The sequence below is a fragment of the Corythoichthys intestinalis genome, chromosome 10, assembly GCF_030265065.1.
Source record: "Corythoichthys intestinalis isolate RoL2023-P3 chromosome 10, ASM3026506v1, whole genome shotgun sequence".
In the NCBI taxonomy this organism is placed as follows: domain Eukaryota; kingdom Metazoa; phylum Chordata; class Actinopteri; order Syngnathiformes; family Syngnathidae; genus Corythoichthys; species Corythoichthys intestinalis.
The window spans coordinates 39,843,666-39,869,406 of NC_080404.1; the positions used below are offsets into that span (position 1 = coordinate 39,843,666).

The 25,741-nt window shown below is 39.0% G+C and overlaps 1 protein-coding gene across 1 annotated transcript in view; it reads right to left on the bottom strand.

The window, feature by feature from the left end:
• ret (ret proto-oncogene receptor tyrosine kinase) overlaps nt 1-25,741 on the bottom strand; it is a 74,460-nt gene that overhangs the window by 14,387 nt on the left and 34,332 nt on the right. Inside the window, exons 3-13 of the mRNA XM_057848687.1 lie at nt 18,112-18,357; nt 17,658-17,951; nt 13,198-13,436; nt 12,927-13,122; nt 12,660-12,859; nt 9,426-9,708; nt 6,022-6,153; nt 3,932-4,042; nt 3,713-3,826; nt 299-543; nt 67-214 (exon numbers count right to left, since the gene is read on the bottom strand). Of these exons, the coding sequence (XP_057704670.1) occupies nt 67-214; nt 299-543; nt 3,713-3,826; nt 3,932-4,042; nt 6,022-6,153; nt 9,426-9,708; nt 12,660-12,859; nt 12,927-13,122; nt 13,198-13,436; nt 17,658-17,951; nt 18,112-18,357 (2,208 nt within the window). The remainder of the gene's footprint in view (nt 1-66; nt 215-298; nt 544-3,712; nt 3,827-3,931; nt 4,043-6,021; nt 6,154-9,425; nt 9,709-12,659; nt 12,860-12,926; nt 13,123-13,197; nt 13,437-17,657; nt 17,952-18,111; nt 18,358-25,741) is intronic.

Below are 25,741 nucleotides of genomic sequence, written 5' to 3' on the forward strand. Positions count from 1 at the left end.
AACACTGAGTACGAAGTATCTGATGTATGATGCATTAACAGTGTCTTCTGTTTTGATCGCTCTCACCTTTAAGCATTTTCACAGCCACAGTAGTATAACCTGCTTTTCCTTTCAACCTGAACGCCGTTGCTTTGACAACTTTCCCAAACTCTCCCTCTCCCAAAGTCTTGCCAAGCACGAGGTTCTTGCGTGGGAATTCCCATTTGGGATCCTCCTGTTGAAATAACATCAACATGATGTCCCGCGTGATATCTGGAATGGTCAAAGATCAAAATGTGCGGCGTGAGAAGAAGCTCACGGGTATTTTAAAGGTGTCGGTTTCAAGGGATTCCTGCGAGCCTCTGCGTAGGTTGTTGGCGGGGAAGCTGATCGGATAGGCCTGAGCCGGTCGGCGGAAAGTCATCTCGGCGGATGCTATCGGCGGCTTGGGGGAGTTCTTGTGGTAGCGGTGGATGAAGTAGGACGAAAGGAGGATGGAGACGATGAAGGAAAGGAGCAGAACCGTGGCGATGACAGTCTTACACATGTCGTCGCATAGCGCCACTGGAGAGAAATTGAAGAAACCTGGGTTTAGCTGGCATTAGGTGTATTTCAATAAAAATGGAAAATGTTCAAACAATAAGACTTAATCTTGTCACTGTCAGCTGAGGAGCAGTACTGTAAACAATAAAGTGGCGAGTGATTCAAATGACTTAAAGGGATCTACGGATAGAAAGACTTGTAGTTCTTAAAAGATAAATGACCTTCTTGATGTTTTCGTTGTTTCTTACAATTTGTAAAATTAGTTTTTATGTTGTAGGTCGCTATTGTTGTTGACGTCGCAGGGCGGTGATGTCACATGGATACGCTGCCGGGCTTACAGAGTATGACATAAACATGGCATCTGTTCAACCCTTTCAATTTGAACCCGAGAGGAACATTAATGAGCATGACATAGCTATTTGCAGTCGATATTTCACAAAATCGGCAGCAAAAGCATAATGAACAGGAAAGACGGGATGAGACGAGACGAGAGTAGGGAAAACAAAATAGTATTCTGCCATAATGTCAACACCAGCAAATTTGTCTCCAAAAATACTAGTGTGCGCTTTCAGCTTGATTTGTTTAGATGTATACAGACATAACATACTAAAGATGCCTTATGAAAATACTTAAACGTAGTAATATCAAAGAAAACACAATGCTTAAAAGTATGACAGGCAAACACATGCAAAAAGTATTTTGAGACAATGAAAATGTAATAAAAGACTCAATAAAAACCCAAATAGTACTGTAAGTACTCTCCTCTTTGAACCGATATGCGGATGTGTTGGATGTCTCGCCGCGCAGAAGGAATTGGAGTAACCCGGTAGTATTCGTCGAGTGACAGTAACAAACTACGTCATCACCCCAAGCGTCCATTGCGCGCTTAAAACCTGGCACCCTCCGTAGGTCAAAACGTGCTAAATATTAAAGATTTTTAAATCAATGGCGATATATAATGTGTTTCTGATCACATATTTTAGTAAAAGACAACAATTGTGGCTTATTAGAGCCTACAAGTCTTCAAGTCCGACATTCTCTTTAAAATACATGTAAGTATTAAAGCAGTCAGAATTCTAAATGATAGTTAACATTGAATAATGAATGCTGTTATCAATTTCAAAACAATAATTGAAAAGATTTACTTGTTCCCTAGTGATCCTTAATATGTGATTCAAGAACTTTATCTAATTCAGGAAATAAGAGACTTTTTTCAAGTAAACATTTTTATAGTTGATGATAGAGATTCCAAATATTTGAGTACAATAAGTCGTAAAAACTAGTTTTAGCATTTAAAATGATATCGGTTAATATCAACATCAGTTTTTCATTACCGGTTTTGGACCAATATCCATGTTGCCTTCAAAGTGGATGCAGAAGCCCGTCTGCCTTTGTACAAGGTCACAGCTTAGCCCATCATTTATGCTGATTGACCATTAGATGTCTCCAAACAAAGATGCTTGAGATTTGTTGGGTGATGGTACCATTTGCATACATGGTGAAACAATTCATTGAACAATAAATGTTTGAAAAATAATGAATACTAGAGGTGGGAGTCTTTGGGCACCTAACGATTCGATTACAATTACGATTCAGAGGCTCCGATTCAATTATAAATCGATTATGGATGCACTCTCCAACCCCTTGCTTTTAATGTTTTGTACATCAGTTCTAAAACTGTTAAAAATCCTCTCATGCTAAACCAAACTACTATTTTAGTATCAAGTTAACAGTTAAAAACAGTAAATAAAAATACTCAAGTCCCCATTCTGTATCAGCAGCTTTAAACTACATTCAATTAATTTAATGCTGTGAATCAACCGTTAAAGTTGTTAAAATTGCTCCCGTTTTTCCATAATTTCCGTTCTGTCTACTTTCGACATGTCAAAGTTTTAAAACTGTTTCATCATTTAAAGATAGATTCAAGTCAAGATTTTGCTGATTTATGGGTATTTTAGATAAAAAATAATTAGGTGAGAGAGGTCTACTGCTTTAAGATGGCGCTTGTTTACTAGCGCGGGAAAGTCTGTCAGTTTGCATCTAGTTCTTGGTACATGTTCTAACGTGGCCGTCGTCTGTAATTTCACATCTAGTTCCAGATATATGTGATATCTACCATAGCTGTATGTTGCCGTATGTTTGTAGAAACTAGCAACTGGGCGCTGTTTGTAGCAGCTGATGGCCGCAGTCAGGTATTATTGTTTTTTGTTGTTGTTTTTTTTTATCTAGCGGCATGAGTTGAACATGATATTTACTCTCGGTCCGTTCCTCATTGCGTCTCAGAGACCGCGCTGACTGTGTTTTATTTCCGCTTTACCTGGTATAATTCAATAATTGGAATTTGGATGTTTGTGAATGGTTCTCGAATCTTTCACGGCCGAATCGCGAATAATCTATGAATTGGAAATTTCGCACGCCTCTAATAAATATTGTATGTTAAGGTCATGACCGCAGTATCAGTTTGATATCGCTACCGGATTTCTGGGGTTGGACAATATCGGGATATCGATTATCGGTTAAAAAGTCATGATTAGACAGCTCTAGTAAGAACTATATACCAGAGATGTCCCGATCGATCGGGTCCGATCACGTCATTTTCAAAGTATCGGAATCGGCAAAAAAATATCGGTCATGCCTTTTTTTAATATATATATATTTTTTAATTAAATCGTTTTCTAATTGTATTTAACGTTACAGACATAATAGGTTACACTCATCCAGAGTCTTTAGTTTAAGCTTAAGGTAGGGTTATCAAATTTATCCCAATAATTATCCTATCCTGATAACGGCGGTATTTCTCAACGCAGAGAAGATATATCAATTGGAAATGTACTGTATGTTGAATGTATATATTCGTCCGAGTTTTATTCATTTTTTTCTTAATGCATTGCCAAAATGTATATGATCGGGAAAAATTATCGGGAATGATTGGAATTGAATCGGGAGCAAAAAAAAACAATCGGATTGGGAAATATCGGGATCGGCAGATACTCAAACTAAAACGATCGGGATCGGATCGGGAGCAAAAAAACATGATCGGAACAACCGTACAGTTTCGCATTTGTTCTGCTTCTCTGAGAGTCTTCATTTTATTGTTATTTGGGCTGTATCGGTGGTCAACAACAGCATTTTTTAACAATATCTTGACTGAATTTCCATGTGAGTTGCAATTAGTCATGTGCCAACTCACCCTCAATATCTTCCTTTTCACAGAAGCATCTTTTAGTCAAGCAGTAGCAGGTTCCGTAGCCAGCCTGGATGCCGTTCCTCAATCCCAGTTCATGACCGCCAGTCACAATTTCTCCTTCACACACAAACATATACACCGTCAACATCGTGAATGAACCAGCCAAATATTCACCGCCCCACAAAAAAAAAAAAAAAAAAATGGAAGCGTGTAAGAACTTACTTGTACAGTCTTGTGGGCAAATTGATGGATCTTTGCTTTCAACAGCATCACAAAAGCTATCAGGACAAGTGCGAAGGTCTGGCGAGCAGGTCGAGTAATTTTCTACAATTCCTGGATGACGATATGTATATTATTTTTTACCTTCATGAACAACTTCAACTCATTAGCTGCAATTGACAAAGATATAAGTTCAACTCATTTAAACCAGGATGACCGGCTGCTCATGCTTCAGTGCCATTGACAGTGCTTAACGTCCAATGAACGAATGTTGGATGTCAAGCACCGTCAATGGCAGCCAATGAGTTGTATTAAAGCAACGCTAGGTAACTTTTTAGTTCAGGTCGATTTTAGCAATGCCGGTGGACAAATGCGGTAGTGTTTTGCCTTAAGGAAGACTGCGTTTCCCATGAGGACCAGCGCACACCCGCACAGTGTCGTAAAATCATGATCTCCCGGTCACCTGCAGATGGATTAAAGAACATTTTTGTTTCCAGTGGCTGTGTGAAGGATGAATAGTTATAAGGTAATGAATCCAATTGTGGCTAAACAATAGCATATGACGGTTAGCCACCGTGTGGCTTAGTGTGGCAAACCCTCCAATTCCACTGGGGGCCCAATGTTTATTCTTGAGTATCCTTTTATCCCTAGTGGCCTACATTTTTTTCCTACTCGGACAAAACTTTTTGTCTCTTTTGTTGCTCTGCCATCTGCAGAATTTGCGCGAAAGCGTTCGCATCGACTTCCGTCTTTATAACTAATGAGGTAAGGAGGAAGTGACGTATGCCTTAAAGCATTCAGCACATTTTTGCCTCCTCAAAGTTAATTAGTGCCAGTGAAAACGATACAGACCCCCTAAAGCAGGGATTCCCAAGCTACGGCCCGTGGGCCGGATATGGCCCGCCTCCACATTTGGTCCGGCCCCCTGAACAACCCCCCCCCCCCCCCCCCTCAATAGTGTTATTTATTTCCTGGCTTTTTTCTGTGAAGAACCCAGAGAGGGTTATTTGGTTATCATCTACTTAATTAATAGTGTTATTATTATATTATATTACCGTATATTATATTATATTTTGGGCTGTCAAACAATTAAAATTTTTAATCTAGTTAATCACAGCTTCAAAATTAATTAATCGTAATTAATCGCAATTCAAACCATCTATAAAATATGCCATATTTTTCTGTAAATTATTGTTGGAATGGAAAGATAAGACAAGACGGATATATACATTCGACATACTGTACATAAGTACTGTATTTGTTTATTATAACAATAAATCAACAAGATGGCATTAACATTATTAACATTGTTAAAGCGATGCATGATAGAAAGACTTGTAGTTCTTAAAAGATAAATGTTAGTGCAAGTTATAGATATTTTATATTAAACCCCTCTTAATGTTTTCGTTTTAATAAAATTTGTAAAATTTTCAAACAAAAAATAAACTAGTAGCTCGCCATTGTTGATGTCAATAATGACACAATGCTCATGGTGCTGAAACCCATAAAATCAGTCGAACCCAAGCGCCAGCAGAGGGTGACAAAACACCAAAAAACACAAGTAACAAATGGACATGACACTGTGCTGTCATTTTAATCTGTTTGAGCGGGGCATGTGCGTTCATTGCATCAAATATTTTAACGTGATTAATTTAAATAATTAATTACCGCCCGTTAACGCGATAATTTTGACAGCCATGTATATTAATTATATTATATTATAATTTTTATTTGGTTTATTTTTACTTTTGTTCCGTGAATAATTCAGAAATGGTTATTTGATTATGGCTTTCTGAAAAACAATAAATGTTTACATTTAGGCACTCCTGCAATCGTCACACTTTTTCTGTTACAAACTGACCCGGCCCTTCATCCGAGAAGGAACAGGTTATGTGGCCCTCACAGGAGAAAGTTTGGGGACCCCTGCCCTAAAGATATAAAAGAGGTGTCATTCAACTAGTTGTCAGTCGACATATACTCACAAATGTTATGAAAATATTTCATAAGGTTGAAATGTTACCTAATGTTGCTTTAAAAGGACAAGTGTTATTGTGTATTGTATTCCAGAAACTACTGTATAGTTTTAAAATGACCTTTTTCAGTGCCTTGCCTCCACTGGCATCTTCCCGTGGTCGCTCCCAGGCCTCTAGTGGTTTCACATTCTCCTCTACGTCTATTTTCTGCACATGGCAGGAACTGCTGACTCTCCTGATTGTCCTGGTTTACTGCATAAAGCAAACACAAAACATGTATTATTATTAACATGTGATTCTCTGATGTGGTACGCCTTCTCCCCCTAGTGGTACGCAAAAAAAATTACTGCCCATGTACAGTTAAGATTTAAAAAAAAAAAAAAAAAAAAAATTAAATATGAAATTGTGTTTACCTTTTTAATCTGTAATCCAATTTATTGAACCTTATATTTTTTAAAATACTTTTTTGCTTGTTGTGATATTAGTAGGCGACACTGACAAAAGGCATAAGTTATGTACAGGTAGTCCCCGGGTTACGATGTACTCGATTTACGCGATATCGACTTTACGCCGCTGCCGTCTCATCCGCCATTTTTTCTCCAGTACTTAATTGTACCTCACAGTGTCTTATTTTTTACTTTACTTTATTAACATGACTTGCTCTGTCCTCACTAAATGTGAAGTTTGTCAGCTTGACAAACAACAAAGCAATTGTGCTTTTTGAAGCTTTTTACTTCCTTCACTTTTGACAATTTGTAAAGCTGTAACACACATATGAACACATCTGTTCATTTCAATGATAAAACACTCGACACTAAAGGATTGGTGATCAAATGTCCATCTAGTCTGATCAATATGTAAATTTAGCAGATCAAATTGGCCTAATTTGCATCACAAAAGTCTGCTAGCTTAAATGCCATGAATGCTAACATATTTACATTTCTCATAGTAATTCGCTCACACGTAACTCCACAAACTGTAGCTCTAAAGTAACTAAAAGCATTAAACTAAAAGCAATTTACAGCCTTATGTGGGCCAAACCAGAACGAAGCTGCCACCAGGGGGCAGTGACTCCTCCACGATTAAACAAAATACAATACCTTTGGACTTTTTGGATAGTTATTTTGAATTTTTAAAGGGTTAATTCAAATTTACGCAGAAATTCGGGTTACCGACGTTGATTTGTCATTACTTTTGCACCCTCAATTATTGTTGTTTCACCGTTGAAATCCTTACAAAACCTAAACGTCATTTCAATTATCAAAAATATTTGAACAACGCTGAATCAATGTTATGTTTTCCTTCATTTTCCACCATGACCGCTTTATTTACAGACAGAAGAAACAGCTCGGCTGACTAATAAAATATTACGCTGAATAAATAATAAAAATAAAAACTTGTCTAGATTAGGCGTTTCCAGTGGAGTTTGTTCGAGGTGAGTCGCTGTCTTCCCGGTCAACCAAGAACACAACTATTATCCGACCAAAACTCCCGCTCATCCATAATTCGATGACTTTTCAACCATATTTCCCAGTCAATCATAAATCAACTATTCCTCAACATTAGTTCATCAACTATAAAACAATGTTGACCCAACCATCGCCTGACATACCATAGACCAACGTTGTTTCAACGTCACTGCCATGTGTCATCGGATTTGCAACATTGATTCAACATTGTTTATTGTCGATGTGAGAGAATTTTATTCATGCTTAAAACACAACCATTATATTTTGTATGCTATTGTTATGCTTGCATCATGAGAACATTGTAGCATAGAGCGTCATTGTTAATCTCTTTGAGTGTGCCTTCCCATGGCCTTGACGATTGTAGACTGTATTGCAATATGCCCAAATATGGACTGTTTTGTTCCTGTTTTCCAATATGCCCTGAATGAATACAAGGGAGGACTGTGGTTTCTTATCATCGTTCTAGCCGGGACCAGTGCTCAAGGTCTCAGCTCAAAGATGTTTTTGTATGGAAAAATACCCAGGTTTGTGAGATGATGAGTTTCGTTTCTTAGTAAGTTTCGTTTCACGGTGGGCTTTGGCACCGCCCTTTCAACAGTATAAATGTCCAGCCTCTATTGTACTTCTTCGTACTTTCTGGGTGATCACAGCTCCGAGCTGGGTCACATCGTTTTGTACCCGAGAGCTCTTGTTCATAAAGCCTTCGAAGCAAAGCAATCCATGGTTGGGGTCGTATTCATTTCTCTAATTGAGCTATCGAGGTAACAATTTGAGGTAACGACCACAGCTGTGTAAGATCTGGCACCTACCATTCTGAAGGGGGTTATTTAAGTTGATTCAGTTATGATTGTTTGGAGTAAAGTTTTCTCTGTTTGTTTAAATGCACATTAGTTATTGTTTGAATATATGTGTATTTTCCATCTGTTGTTTTATTAAGTTGACAATGTTTGGTTGATTTGTCATACCTCCTTCAGGTGGTCGTTAGTCGAGTCCGCCCTGATTTAAACGGCCACAGAGATGTGTCTGGAGGTGAGGTCAGTTTGGTTGAAGCCTTTTTATTATGTTGGCCTCTTTTATGTTGGGCCCAAGGTTTGTGTTAAACTGTTTGTTTTGCGACTTTATTAAATGGAATTTTTACCTAAGTTGAAACACCAGTGTCCGCGTGTATGTTTGGTCCACTACATCAACCATACTGATGATTTTGATGGAAAATCAACATTTATCCAATGTCGGTCTGCTATCTGGGTTTGGTTCCGTGTGTCTAATTTGTCTTTGTGTTTAAGATATCTCAAGAACGAAAAAGGGGATTGTTATCAAACTTACGGGAAATGTTTATAATGTGGAAAGTGTTTCAATTTTGGGACAACAAGGTCAAAGGTCACAAGAACGAAAAAGGGGATTGTTATCAAACTTACGGGAAATGTTTACAATGTGGAAAGTGTTTCAATTTTGGGACAACAAGGTCAAAGGTCACAAAGAAAAGGAATTTTATAATAACGGATTAGCTTATTTAACTAAAATTTGCAGGGTTGGTGATTTGATAAGAAGAGAAAGAGTGGTGAGAGAGGAGGGAGCGCCCACTCTGCCAAATATGGCGATGCTTTGAATTTAGCTGCTTACGCGGAAGTCTGTTCTCTCCTAGTTCTCAAATAGTTAGGATTTTTGTCCTCTTGTTGTACAGTTTTAACCCAAAATCTTGTAGTATTTGTATTTAGTCTCAGATATATATTTATTTTTTCTCTCAGAACATTTCATCTTTATTCCAGTAAACATCGAGGTGATGTTTTCTCCGCAATATTACAAGTTTGGCACATACATTTATTATTTTTTTATTATTATCATTTTATTTGTGTGTAATCTGAAGTTTTGATTTAAAACCAAAAAAAGATTTTACTTATAGAAGCATTACGAAATGTACTACAAAGAGAGGACCAGTTTGAAAAATTATACTTCATTTTGAAAATAGCAAAAAAAATAAAACCTCACATTTACTCAACAGTTGACTTTAGATCTGAAAACCTTGAATTAAACAAAAAGCATTTGAGGGTATTACACCTCCAGTATCCAGAATGATTAGGATCTGAGTGCTAGCCTCCGACTGCGTGTGCCCCTCTTGAGCTACGACGATGTACTGCAGATCCTGACATTCGGGTCTTTGCAAAGGCTCCGAGTCGTTGACGTAGAGGAGTCCCTGCATATCATCTGGCGCCTGGGTGATGCTTATGGCTGCATAACAGGACAGCTCATCTGCAGAGATGTTCTTATTGGGAACCTTGAGCTGGTATGTGACACTGAAGCCATCAAACTCTTGGCAGTTTTCCACGCAAACCTTACCAACCTGCGAAATGGAGGAAATAGGATTTGAATATGTATGTATTCCTAATATTTTTGAGAATACTTTGACTAAATTGGCATATAAAATTATTACACTAAACTGTAAACCCATGTTTTGGCGCGTTACACAGCCCACACTCATTCATACGTTCCAACTCTAAAATGTCCCAATACTCCTGCGACACAGGGAACTTTTCCTTTGCCGCCTCACTCCCTCTCAAAAAAAAGTCACAATTTGAATAAAATGCATTTTTGACAATACCCCCCCAAAAAGTCCCCCATTTTTAATGAATTCACATATAAAAGAATTTATCAAACCAAGGTGTAACAAACTCTGATTAAGTTTTTTTCCTCAAAAACATATGGCTTGAGGTTGAAGAAAAAAAAAAAAAAAAAAAAGTTTGCATGTTCTCTCTGTGTCTGCGTGGACTTTCTTTGGGTATTCCCGTTTCCCCCCACCTTCCCAAAAACATGAATGACAGGCTGATCGAATACTGTAAATTGGTACTGGGTATGAGTGTATACACGAATGGTTGTTTTTTTCCTTATGCCCTGCGATTGGCTGGCAACCGATTCAGGGTGTACCCCGCCTTCTACCAATAATTAGCTAAGATTGGCTCCAACACCCACGTGAACCTAGTGAGGATAAGCGGCTCGGAAAATGAATGAATGAATGAACATACGATTTAACCAAGTTCTTATAATTTTTTTTTTAAATTGCCTGATTCAATACTAATGGAACATTCAAAGACCCTCAAAACCGCTTCCATTCACTCTTATTGAGTTTCAACTTGGACCAAGAAAAAAAAAAACAATCTCCATTGGGGGACCCAAAAAAACCAAATCGCTATTGGTGGCCATTATTTTTTTCATCAAAAAAATCAACAGGAAGTGATCCGGGAATGACATAAAATCAACAGGAAGTAACATAAAATCAATATGAAGTCACTCCGAATTTCCCCATACTAAAGAGCAAGTGACCCCCCAATTTCAACAGGGAGTAAGGCTAGGTTCATACCGCAGGTCTTAATGCACAAATCTGATTTTTTCGTGTTTTTCCTTCCGAGTCAGGCATTACCTTGACGGTCTGAATGGGACAGGTCGCATGAAAGTGGACCATTTCAAATCCGATCTAGGTCACTTTTGTATGTGGTTAAAATCTGATCTGGACCACATTTTTCCAGAATGTGGCTGCGGTCTGAACTGTCAAGTCCCCCCAAATCGGAATTCATGCAGCAATCAAGTCAGCAAACAGCGAGAGAGACAGGGCGCTACGTTAGCAATGGAATTGTGCATTAGCGTTCGCTCCTAACTTAAACATGGTTTTTACTAGGTGCTTACTCGGCCGAGAGTCGGGGCAAACTGTCCGTATATGCGTGCGTCATGCTATCAATCTATATAAACTTTGAATACAAGACTAAACAGGGATTATTTCTGTCAGTTATTTGTGTTCTCTTTTTGGAAATTAAAATATGATCACCCTAGAATGGCGTTGAGCCAGCATTTGGTTTGATGCTTCTGCGCATGCGGGTCAGTTTGCACAGCGCATCTCGGACTGCGAATTAGTGCGTATGCGTGATAATTGAACAGGCTCAATGGACAAAGGCAGTCTGAACAGGCATGCCAAAAAAACATGCCAAAAAATCGGAATTGTGCTGTAATACCTGCGATATTAACCTAGCCTAAATTGAAATTACCCCAAAATCCACATGAACAAAAGTCAAAAGGAGGTGACTCAGGAATGCCCCAAAATCAACAAGAAGTGACCTAAAATCAACAGAAAAGTCGCACAGAATCGCACCAAAAGCATGTCCCATGTGACCCAGGAATGCCCCGAAAGCAACAGGACCCAAGTGAGGAAAAATAACTCAGAATTGCCCCCAAATCCTTGGGAGATTATTGACCTGCATGCAGAGGTGGGTAGTAATCCGTTACATCTACTCCGTTACATTTACTTGAGTAACTTTTTGATAAAAATGTACTTCTAAGAGGAGTTTGACACAGCCATACTTTTTACATTTACTTGAGTAGATTTGTGAAGAAAAAACGCTACTCTTACTTTGGGCTACGCAGGAGTTGTTAAATTTTTCCTCTTTATTCTACATATTAGATTTATTTCTTTTTTTTCCCAGCGATGCCAAGAGTAGCTCTACCAATTTCACCAATGAGGCGTCGCAACAATAATTTAACATGACTACAAAATAACAATCAGACGTAAACTTGCCGTTCTATGATCACGGCAGGCTGTTCAATCATGTGGAATCTTAAAAGCACCGTTAAAAAATGAAGTATTTGACATAGAGTGCTGCCCTTAACATGACTCGAAAGCGTGGATTTTAACCTCTCTCCGGGTGTTTATTTGGCACCGATTGACCACGGAAAACCGGAGATATGAACCTTTTAAATTCAAGCGCTATATAAGTATAACACCATTACCATTACCATAATAGTAAGCATGAATGAACTACAGTATTCACTATTCAAACTAGAAATTATTTTCTCCACTAGAGGGCACTCATGCTCTTTGGATGAATAATGCTTCATTTCTGTCTCTTTTTTTTCCTCAATGTTTTATTGTTGTTGTTTTTTTTTTGTATTTCTTTGGCTTAATGTGGTTATGTAATGGGTTATTGTACAGTAGCATTGTGACAACACTTAATATACATAACTTTGTGCTGAGAAAAAAAATACCATTGTTTAAAAACAAAAACAAAAAAATCAAACAATTTTCGAAGCTGTTACTCATTACTTGAGTATTATTTTCACCAAATACTTTTTTTTTTTTTTTTTTACCTGTACTTGAGTACATTTTTGGATGACTACTTTTACTTGAGTAATATTATTTTGAAGTAACGCTACTCTTGAGTAAAACATTTTCTGCTACTTTACCTTTTTCTAGTTATAAGTTCATACATTTCTATTAACTCATGAGATCAAGTTTTATTTTAGAAGTACCTGAGCATAGATCGAAGCTCTCCGAGTGAGTGTGAAGATATGCGTGATGTTCTCAAAACGGATTTGGACTGGTAAGATGGTGACATTAAAGTGAAGTAACACACTTTCCTCTGGACCTGGGTAGGTTGTGTCATTGACCAGGTAGTTCAGCTGGACGCTTCGATTCTCTGTCACCAGCAGGTTTTTCTTAAGGATCAGCTCTGAAAGAAAGACATTTTTTTCTTTAAACATATCTGTCCTCAAGGTATAGTGGATGAGCTCACTTACGATAGTTATGAATGGTTTCTCTGACGCTGTTATGAGCAGTTTTCTTCTCACTGAAGCTGCGCTTTACATCAAACGTCTCCCTTATCCATGGGTCAGTATTGAGCAAGGTCTCAACATACCTATTGTGACTCTGGTCTGTGGAATATATGGAAGTCAAGTCCCTGTCAAAAACTGACAATGTACCATAAGTACCGCCCTGAAATGAGAAAAATGACAATAAGTAGCAATTCAACACATAAGTTCAAAATCAGTTCTCAATCTGTTTTCTTACTTTAGTCCGATTGAAGCTGATTTCAATATTTGCTGTGTCCGTTCCATTAACATACGGCGCGTTATCGTCCTCGTCATTGACAAAAACATCCAGGGGAGTGTCCAGCGTAGTGATGGCACTCTCTGTCCGAACTGTGCAAACCAGCAGGAGTCTGTAACGTTCACGCTCCTCTCGGTCCAAAGGAGCGGTCACAATCATTTCGGAAGTGCTCTGATTCACTGCAAAGGGTGCTGGCGTCTCTATCGGAAAAAGTTGAAAGACACCACTGTCAATATTGAGAATACATTCAATGTCCATTAGTGTGTTGATGTTCAGGTATAGACTTCACTATCAGTTGATGAGACAGTACCAACAGATATTGCGCAATGGCTTCCCGTAGGGGGCCAGGCCAGGCAGAGCATCGTGGAGACTTTCACTGTGATAAACTCAAACACACTCTGCCTTCTAAAGCCGGATTTAGGTGGAAACAGAACGAAAGTTTTAGTGCATACAAGCAGGCAGGAGTTTCTCAAGATTGATTTGCCTCATTTTGAATCCTGCGATTTAGAGTCCAGTGCAGCTTATTTGTTGATTTATTTGGGTTAGTTGGTAACACTTTATTTGACAGGAGCGTCATATGACTGTCATAAGGCTGTCATAATTATGACATGACAGTATCATGGGAATTACAGAATATTTATGACAGATGGCATTAAGTGTCATCTGGCAAATTATGTCACTAACACCATTTATGTCCATTTAGGATCTTTTACATCCATTCAAAAGTGAGATAATTTCCCGAATGACACAAACTGATATCTATCATAAACATTGATTAATGCTAATGGTAGTGTCATGTCATAATTATAATGGTCCTATGACCAGGGGTGAAAGTGGGCCAGAACGGTCAGGAACGTAGTTCCGGTATAAGATTCAGGTCAGATTCAGGTCAATTCCGGTATAAGAATCAGTGCTGGAACGCCGTTCCGGTATACGATGCTTTGATTCCGAAAATATGACGGCAACTGTCAAAACGCTATATATAAAAAAAAAAAAAAAAAAAATACAAAGCTGCCACACATGCATTTTAGGTCCAAGAACAGAACAATCTACCAACATCCGATTTACATACACAAGTGTTAACAACAAGCATAATAAAGGGCTTGTGTAGCGTAATCCGTTCCCTCCGATATTTATTATTTATTTTATTCCACAGACAGCATGGAGGTTTCCCCAGCTGCTGCAGTTGTCCGAGTCTGACGATGACGAGTCACATCAATGTGCGAATGCACGCAGCAAAGCAAAACGACTGGACTCATTTATCCGTTCAATTGGCTGACATACTGAAATGTGATCACCAGAGATAGTTCGCTCTGATTGGTTCAAATGTGCATGTTTTCTGAAACAGCAAAAAAAAAAAATAAAAAATAAAGTTTGTTGAATTGATGCAACAAAAAAGGGCAATAAGAGCAAGGCAAGAGTTAAGGAGGCTTATTTATCATATTTAGTTTAATTTACTCTGATGGGGAGGTTCAGAACATAGCTGTCAATGTGCACTTTGGACTTATATTTGTTCATTTATGTTAGGCTACTTATTCATTTCTTTATGATTTAAAAAAGCCAATGTTTGCGCGATCTTCAAAATATATTCCATTTCAATCTGCATAATATAAGTCATTTGTACGTATTTTTCTGAATTTATGTTACTTATATCTTTATTATTAAAAAACAACAAAAAGTAAATATTTATGTTAACTTAAATTTTAATATACATCTTATGTTCTTAAGTAGTTAAAATTTGGCATTTAGTACGTGAGGAAATGAGGGAAAATAAAAATTAGGGGATGGAGGTTGGGGTTATTGCTGCTTTTGTCAACTTTTATTTTGCAAATCATTGAAAAACAACAATTTTGAATGAAAATCAGTTTTTGTATGTGTTGTAGAAATAACCGACCAAAACAGTTATCTTTGCATTTCAGTAGTTTTGACCCCCCCAACCCCCAAAAGAACAAGGGAAAAAGAAAAAAAATTCTGGCTCCGTGGTGACCTTCACGTCGGGGAGTTCTGGCAAGAAATTCTAACCACTTTCACCCCTGCTTATGACAGTCTTATGGCGCCACTGTCAAATAAAGTGTTACCAAATTTTATAACTGGCAAATAATGAAACTACTGGAACAGTAACTAAAGAAATAATGAAACTACTGGAACAGTAACTAAAGAAATAATTAGCAGAGAACAGGAATTTTGATTGTTATTTACATCTGTAGCACTGCAATGCATGCTAGGAGATATGTTGGACGACAACAGTGTTGACAGCAGGTGGCAGCAGAGATTTAATGTCTCCCCCAAGGGAACAGTGATGGCCAAATTAAGCTTTTTGAAGCAATGAAGCTTTGCAGCCAATTGGTTCAAAGCTTCGCGGTGGCTTATTCGACGGCGCTGTCGAATAAAGTTTTACCAGTTAATATCCTTAGGTGTAAATATCCCATAATACTGTGTGGCTTATAGTCCAGTGCATCTTATTTATGAACAAATGCCGTTTTCATGTCAAATTTGGTGGGTGGCGGCTTATAGTCAGGTGCGCTTTATAGTCCAAGAATTACAGTAATTATTATATAAAATAGCACCCTGCATGCACTATGAAATGTTGTGGGAAAAAAATGAATTGAATGGAAAAATTAGCGTAACTTTAGCTTGAATTATTTACGTACAATGAATGATAACTGCTCGTTTTTTTTCTTTCAACCAAGAATCTAGACCGTTTTACGTTCATATCGATAGAAATTCCGGGATTTATGCATTTATTTACAAGAAATGTATAAAAAAAACTTATGAAGTTCTGTTTTGTGACGGACGCCTTGTTGGATTTTGTATCCATACACAATAGTGTAACTTTACATTCAAATAATCAGGTAATTTTCGGCCACCTGGCAGTTTTTTAGTCCCAAAAAAGCTAGTAATTTTGACATTTCTGAGTCCTTACAATTAAAAAAAAAAAATTTTTAATGTAAAATTTCTATCTAAAAACGACAAGGGCTAGATAGCCGGCAAGACGCGCTGAGGCAATAGTGACATTGGAATTAAAAACCTAAACAAATTGTGATTCTATATAGAAAAGTGCAATGTTTGGTTTTGTTGAGTAAGATTAAGATGATTCTGCAAGCTTTCCTCAAGTATTAAGTTTCTGATGTGAAAATTGAGTGATTTATTAGCTGTTGAAAACGTATGTCAAAATTGCACAAAAAAAAAAAAAAAAAATCGCTATTTCGGGCAAAAACTTATAGGATATGTTAAATAATGCTATTGAAAATAAAGGTAATTATCTCTGCATTTGATAATTTTTGTGAATCTAGCGTAAAATCTGAGAATTTGATAGCCATTTTTAGTTACTGTTACACTGATATAAAAAATAATAACCAAAATTTTCGGACTTTTTTCCCTCATTTTGAATCCTGCGGCATATAGTCCAGTGCGTCTTATTTGTTGATTTATTTGGGTTAATAGGTAACACTGTATTTGACGGTGGCGTCATAACACTGCCATAAGACCGTCGTAATTATGACATGACACTATCATGGGCATTAATGAATGCTTATGACAGATGTCATTAAGTATCGTCAGGCAAATTACATCACTAACACCATTTATGTCTAGCTCGGATCTTTTACATCCATTCGGAAGTGAGATAATTTGCCAGATTACACAAAATGACATCTGGCATAAGCATTCATTAATGCTCATGGAAGTGTCGTGTCATAATTATGATGTTCTTATGACCGTTTTATGGCACCACTGTCAAATAAAGTGTTACCAAATACCATAGCTAGCAATTAATGAAACAACTGCAACAGTAACTGAAGAAATAATTAGCACAGAACATGAATTTTGTTATTTACATCTGTAGCGCTGCAATGCATGCTAGGAGGCATGTTGGAGGACAACAGTGTTGACAGCAGGTGGCAGCAGATGTCTCCCCCTAGGGAACAGTGATGGCCAAATGAAAATTGTTGAAGCAATGCAACCAATTGGCTGCAAAGCTTCATGTTGGGTAATTTGGTCTTAGACAGTCTTATGATGCCACTGTCAAATAAAGTTTACCAGCTAATATCTTTTGGTGTAAATATCCCATAATACAGTGAGCGCAGCTGCAGCTTGTGGTCCAGTGCCGCTTATCTATGAACAAATGCCATTTACATGTCAGATTTGGTGGGTGGCGGCTTATATTCAGGTGCGCCTTATAGTCCAAAAATTACGGTAAATCAGGATTTTATGAGGGAACGACTTTGAATTTTTTGATGCTGCTGCTCATGGAGACTCATTTAGGCCTAATGGAGGTGCCTGTTTTGGTTTTAGAAATATTTAACATTTTAAGTTTTTGAAAATAGGCCTCGACGGATCAGCCCCGCACCCCGTTTCCCATCAACTGTTAGTGAAGTCTATAGTCAAGCTATACTGTATATTTTCTACTTATGGTCGCTAACCTGATTCCACACTGTAAGAGATGATGTAATTTGGGCACACGTTGAGCCTCGTGAGTCGTCGGAGCTGCATTACCGCCCCGGAGAACCTATTCTCCATGATGTGCGGTTTGGACACGTCACGGTGAGGGAAGCACAGCTCTTTCATATCCGTCTGTTCACACTCTGGCATCGTTGCGTTAACAAAGTCCAAGATGATCCGAGGGCTAGTTCTAGGGAAGCACAAGGACTTCCTGGTGGGCTTGGTTAGCGCCATTACATAAAGGGACAACTTCTTCACAGACCACGAAGGTTTATCTGATAAAAGAGAAAAAAAACAGGCAATTTAATCTTCACCAGACCTCTTCACGATGATGGAACTCCCTTATCAGTATGGAAAGAACATATGTAATCTAATTGAATCTTAATGTAGAGGATACCTGACAGCATCCCTACAATAGGCTCGTATGCCACTCACACAGCGAGGCAAAGTCATTCTCATCCAGGGTTTTGTTCAAGGACAGCACTCCCGTGATGACGTCCAAGTTAAACCAGGAGTTGTAGGCGGGCCGCTTGAGCGAGCTCGACCAACACAGGTAGAAGTGTGGCTTCTCGGATTCGTTGTCCAGCATGGCGAAGACCTGGAGGATCCAACTTCCTTCGTTCTGGCCGACGTAAATGGTTTCTTTGTACTCATTTTGAGGGAAGTACAATCCTTTAGCACCTGGTTAACACATAAGGCAATTAAAGTTTGCTTAGGAAAATGAGTGACATGATTCATTTGAGTCATTCAGATCTTTAACTCATTCACTCCCAGCCATTTTCACCGGTGCAACCCCTTTCGCTCCCGGCCGTTTTACTGGATTTTGACTGATTTTGCAAGGCCCACAGAAAATTCTGTTCTATTGAGATATAAACATGGAACCCACAAAAAGAAAGATTAGACTCTCTTCTTTCAGCAGGAAAAAAAAAGTTGGTTCATATCAGGGCAGTCAAAATTATCGCGTTAACGGGCGGTAATTTTTTAAAATGAATCACATTAAAATATTTGACGCATTTAACACACATGCCCCACTTAAAGAGATTAAAATGACAGCACAGTGCAATGGCCACTTGTTAGTTGCGTTTTTTTTGGTGTTTTGTCACCCTCTGATGGCGCTTGGGTGCAACTGATTTTATGGCTTTGACTTTAACAGTGCTATTTTTTGCTTTAGTTACATCCCAAACATCTGAAAATAAAACATAATAACATAAACAAAAAGACAAATAGAACTTTTATTGGCAAAGTAACAATTTATTTACACATAACTAACTGAGAGATGACGCTGTTGTGGCCAACACGGCCGGGGTAAACTTTTCCCTCATTGCCGCCCGTCTCAGAAAGATTGATTTTTTTTTGTCTTTCCAGCACAGACTCAACGGCATTGTCCACTGCACTGGTGGTCCCGGTCGTTCTGCTCGGTCGTCCAGCACCTGGCATCCTGGGCACCCTCCTGGTTGTTCTGCTCGGTCGTCCGCCGCCTGGCATCCTGGACGTCCATTCGGTTGTCTTCATGTGGCCAGCCGTTCGTTCCGTTGAATCGGGTTGGGGTTCTTACCAAATGCGCTACTGCCCTCCAGTGGCCAGTTTTATTGCTTTAAAATTGATTTTCAGCTTTGTGCTTTGGAGCTAAGTTGAATCAGAACCTAGAGATGTCTCTTGTTAAAAAAAAAAAAAAAAAAAACTTAAAAGACGTATAAATATGGCTTTGAGACACTGTAATAATTAATAATAGAACGTATTTATATGTTTCTGGGAGAAAATGAGTTAAAGTGGATGTGACACAAAAGAGCATGTTTATTTCATAATACACGCTGTATTTTATGCTCCTGAATGAAATGGACCACTTGGATGTGTGCAGAAGCGACTGATATACAGGTATTTATTGAATTTTTTTAATCCCGCGCAACAAAAATAAGACACTTCCGGCCACGGTCTCAGATTGAGGGAGAAGGCGGATGTGATGTTAACGGGAGACATCATCTTCACTGTACAGCATTCTATTGGATGCAAAAAGACTGCGGATTCAGCTGATTTTGTGGATTAATTCGCTTATTTTTCACGTCACGCCAGCCCAATGTGCTGCAGGCTTTTGTTGCTACACCAGGGAGAGTGGTGTGAGGCCTTTCTGGGTTTCCAAATGATCCTGTTTACCGCGAAGAATGGGTAAAAGTCCGACAATCGGGGGACTATTGGACGGACGGGGAAGTGAGTAACCTACAGTACGTGTTTTATATACGTATTACGTCAAATACTGGGATCATGGCACACATTTTAATAAGGAGGTGGCTTGCATTTTGTGGGTGACAATGCTCCCTGTTCACCGAGAAGGCCGCCTCCCTGGGCTGACGACAGTCGGCTTGTCCCACACCATGGACGCCGGCCGATGTAGGCGGGAGCGCCCGTGCTCGGGGAGGCCCCCGATCTCGTCTCCAGTTCTCCATTGTGTCAAGACCCCCCTGCCCCTTTTCACATGCCCTCCTAGAGAGTGCTGTCCTCGGCTTGGGCTAGGGCAGCCACGCACCCTGACGTTGGTTGGTTTGTCCACCGAGAATGCACCATTTTCAGCGTTCATTCCCCTGCTGCCTCCGACAAGCCGAAACTTGTTCGCCACCGGGAGCTGGCCGATCGGCGATGGTAATCACCCCGGCCACCGTGTACGACATGAATCAGGCTAAATTTTGTGTGATTTTTCGTTTTCGAATGGCGAGGAAGAGACCTGGAAGAGCCGCTCAGTTCGGGTTAGCATGTAGCTTAGCTCTTACCCTCCTCCTTTGTTCATGCTCTTTCCTCCATCTCCGAGTCCCCGCAAGGAGATAACTCCGTTGGCATAAAATACCGTTCGGGAGGTTTAAGAAGTCAGCAGTTTTGACCATTATGCAGTAATTTAGCCCTCTCGTACTAAATAAATGAATCTTTAATATCATATATTCCATTTAGCACAAGACTGTTACTTGTTATTACGAGGGTTGTTCCGATCATGTTTTTGCTCCCAATCCGATCCCGATCGTTTTCAGTATCTGCTGATCCCGATATTTCCTGATCCGACTGCTTTTTTTTGCTCCCGATTCAATTCCAATCATTCCCGATAATTTTTCCCGATAATATACATTTTGGCAATGCATTAAGAAAAAAATGAATAAAACTCGGACGAATATATACATTCAACATACAGTACATAAGTACTTTATTTATTTATTATGACAATAAATCCTCAAGATGGCATTTACATTATTAATATTCTTTCTGTGAGAGAGATCCACGGATAGAAAGACTTGTGACTTTGTATATTGTGACTAAATATTGCCATCTAGTTGTTGAGCTTTCAGTAAATGATACCGTAGCCATGCCCAAATGCATGATGGGAAATGGAACCATGACTGTGCGTAGTGGTACCAATTGATATATCTTCTCTGCGTTGGGAAATAACATAAGGTGTTAAGAAAAAGATCAATTGCTACCCTGCTTCCCCACATTGCTTCCCATGATATTTCTAATCGTGTGAAGAGAGATTGTAAGGCTTTAGCCAATTAAAAAAAGGCTCAAAGGCTGCCATAATTCACTCTACTCATTTTATGCTGCCTTTTATCTCTCTATATAGGTAAAACGGCGTCATAACAGATTGAGCGCGACAATGCGTGAGTGGATCGTGCAGCGCATGCGTTAATTGTGTTAAATATTTTAACATGATAATTTTTATTTTTTTAAATTTCTTTTTTATTTAAAAAAAATTACCGCCATTATCGGGATAAATTTGATAACCCTACCTTAAGCCTAAACTAAAGACTCTGGATGAGTGTAACATATGTCTGTAACGTTAAATACAATTAGAAAATGATTTAATTAAAAAATATACTGTATATATATATTAAAAAAAGGCATGGCAGATATTTTTTTGCCGATTCCAATTCTTTGAAAATGACGTGATCTCCTCTAGACATCTCTAGTTATTACCATACAATATATTTAGCAATTGGGGAAAAAAAATACTTAGATACAAGAAATATCCAGTAAAAATATAAAAACAGGCGGCACGGTGGCTGAGTGGTTAGCACGTCTGCCTCACAGTTCTGAGATCAAGGGTTCAATCCCGGGCTTCGGCCTTCCTGTGTGGAGTTTGCATGTTCTCCCCGTGCCTGCGTGGGTTTCCTCCGGGAACTCCGGTTTCCTCCCACATCCCAAAAACATGCATGGTAGGCTGATTGAACACTCTAAATTGTCCATAGGTGTGAGTGTGTGCGTGAATGGTTGTGTGTCTCCTTGTGCCCTGCGATTGGCTGGCAACCAATTCAGGGTGTCCCCTGCCTACTGCCCGAAGTTAGCTGGGATAGGCTCCAGCACCTCCGCGACCCTCGTGAGGAATAATAAGCGGCATGGAAAATGAATGAATGAATATAAAAACAATGATTTTCTCATTCTGAATCTTCCTCCTCCTCCAAATACGACTCAAACGTATATGGTTGTATGTCACATACTTCCTCTGGATCGACAATATCGTTCGAAAAATCCACATTGGACCCAGAATCGCTAAAAAAACTCTTCCTCCTCCATCGGGCTCAATGCTAAATCCGCTGAAATCGCTCTTTCACTGACGTCATCACCAAGACGGAGACGCCAGACCGCTATAATAATGACAGGAGGAGCTAAATGGCAGATTTAAAGACTCATTTCTCGTCATCTGTGCTTTGCCAAATTGTCGTATATACAGTCCCTGACAAAAGTCCTGTCGCTTATCCATTTTGTAGAAACAATTGCTAATAACCTGACTTTTAATTATTCAATTGGTTTCAGAAATGGCTCATATGAAAGCTAAGACCATCCCAAATGATGTTGAATGTACAAAAATATATTTGTTTCACTGAAAAAAGATATATCATGTAATGAAAACATAAAGGTCAAGTTTTGGCAAGACAAACGTTTTGTCGCCTACAGAAAGTAGTGTGAAAATTGAACAAAAAATGTACTTCAAGTTCAAATACAAAAATATGTTACATAAAATAAGCGAATTAAGAAGTGGTGCTGTGAGATTCAAATTTAATATTTTGTATGACTTCCATGGGCTTGAAGGACTGCATCCATGAGGTTCTGCATGGATTCATACAATTTATTGATGAAGTTCATCAGGAACATCAAAGAAAGCAGTCTTGCATGCCTCCCAGAGTTCATAAACATTCTTGGGTTTCGTCTTCCATGCTTCCTCTTTCATCCTACCCCAGACATGCGCAATGATGTTCATGTCTGGTGACTGGGCTGGCCAGTCCTGGACGATCTTGATCTTCTTTGCCTTGAGGAACTTTGAGGTAGAGATTGAAGTATGTGATGGAGCACCCTCCTGCTGCAGAATTTGTCCCTTTTTATGGTTAGGAATGTAAGAGGCAGCTGTGATTTGTTGACATTTCAGACTATTTATCTCTCAGAGTGCAGACAATTAAAAAAATGTGTGGCATTTGCCAAGGCCCACAGCCTGTCAAAAGGATGGACGCTGGAATAGTGGCAAAAGGTGGATTTTTGTGATGAATCTTCCATTGAATTACATCACAGTCGCAACAAGTATTGCTGGAGACCTACTTGAGCCCGCATGGATCAGAGATTCACTCAGAAAACTGTGAAGTTTGGTGGTGGCAAAATCATGGTCTGGGTTACATCCAGTATGGGGGTGTGTGAGAGATCTGCAGAGTGGAAGGCAACATATATAGGCTGAAATATAAAAAAAATCTTAGCTGCCTCTTACATTCCTAACCATAAAAAAGGGACAAATTCTGCAGCAGGATGGTGCTCCATCGCATACTTCAATCTCTACCTCAAAGTTCCTCTAGGCAAAGATCAAGATCCTCCAAGACTGGCCAGCCCAGTCACCAGACATGAACATCATTGAGCACGCCTGGGGTAGGATGAAAGAGGAAGCATGGAAGACGAAACCCAAGAATGTTGATGAACTCTGGGAGGCATGCAAGACTGCTTTCTTTGATGCTCCTGATGACTTCATCAATAAATTGTATGAATCCTTGCCGAAGCCCATGGAAGTCATACAAAATATTACATTTGGATCTCACAGAACCACTACTTAATTCGCTTATGTTATGTAACATATTTTTGTATTTGAAGTACATTTTTTGTTCAATTTTTACAGTACTGTAATGGATTTTGTCAGGGACTGTAGTCGAATTGTCTCAAAATATTATTTTAATTCCAATAATAATGCTATTTACGATTTTTTTTTTTTATCGTGTCACATGCACTTTAAAGGACTGGCTGTGAATAATGCGTGTTATTGGTAAGCCTGTCGCAATATGCAATAATTCCATTTATCGCGCGATAAATACAAATGAAGGCGGTAATTTTTCCGCTGCGATTTATCGCCTCGCGTGCACGTGTGTGCGCGCGTGCGGCAGACGTGCTGTTAAAAGTTCGGATTCCTCGTTACCAACTGCGCAAAATGCAACTTCGTTCCAGGTCCGACAAAAACTAGCGCCGGAGCCAATCGTTCGCATTAAATCCTATTGTTCAACGTATACCGGCCGCGTCAGTCCTCCGGAGTGACTGTGGACCATCTATGGCGCGCCGGTGTTGTTGACGTGTGGGCGCCCCAGTCAGGAGTGACATTTCACGCGGGGCGGCTATTTTTCGGCACAACGCCGGATATTTACAACGAAGTCCGCCAAATCATTGTTACCGACTTGGCCGCTACGAACAACCTCGCTTTGAAAACGAACAGCTGCTTCAAACTCGTCCTGTTTATGAAAGTCGATTGTCATATGCTGGTGTTGTGTAGTAATGAGCAGACGTGACTTCAGCGGCGCTTGCTAACTTTTTTAATGCGTGCACACACTAGATATCATGAAATGGCAAACTAGATGTGCCTTGTCCCATGCCATTGGCTACGTTAGCCCAGAGTGATTATGGGACACGTAGTCCATATACTACATCGATGAATTCTAAACTGTGATGACTGAATGGAAGTTAAGAAGGCCAAATCAATCCATACCAGTAACTATAGATAATATTGCAAATATTGTTAATTCAGTACGTGGCACAGATGGATTCGGACAACCAATAGGATGTCTTGCTCATGTAGTAAACCTAGCTGCTAAGAGAGATGTAACAATCAACACTGTGCCCTGCCTCACTTTACAAACAGTAAAGATTGTTCTCAGCACTTTTATTCAAAATTTTTTCAGATCAGTAAGAAGTAAGCACATAAATATTATGCACTAAAATGCATGTTTATATGATGGCAATTTAATTTTTGCTCGTTAGCAAACGTTAGCATTGTTGCATCCCTATGGAACACCATTGCAGAAGCTATGACGGGAAAAAGTTTCATTTGCCTAAATGCTTAAGTTATTAAGTGCAATTTTTATTTTTATTTTAAAAAACACATTTTATTTATTCTGTGTTTCTGTGCGATATCAATATTGTTGATTTTTACTTAAGAGGCATGGTCTATTGTTTTTAGTTGTGATTTCTTAAAAAGTATTTTTGAAATTAAGAGTAAATATTTATCGCGTTTAAATGGGTGTACTTGATCTATTAATATATACTGTATTCTCACTGTGTTATTGTAAATTGGTTTAAAAAAAATTGGCGGGGCGCAATAATATCATTTATCACAATAATTTATGAGCATAATTATCGCACACTAAAATTTCTTACCGCGACAGGCCTAGTTATTGGACTGTCTAGCAGCGGCATCAATGGCAACCAATGAGCTAATAAGAAATATTAATGGAACAGGCCACATTGCATTCGTTAGCGGAAATTGAAAGCAGGGTTCAAATGACACTTAAGCGGCTCTTTTAATGAATTTCTCAAGTGATCGATATCATGTGGTTTCCAATCGTCCTTGCATTCACCTTGAGAAGTTTAATTACGCCAGATCACATGATACAGGGGACAAATGAATCATTACCGAACAGATGAAGGGGGGTGGTATACGTATATGTGCTCGTAAGGCTAATCTATAAGAAACTGCATCACATCAGCTATATGTTTTACAGGAAAATGGAGATGCGAGTGTTCGCCCTGTAATTATATCCCTGCTATGATCCTCTTTGACAACAGTGGGCGA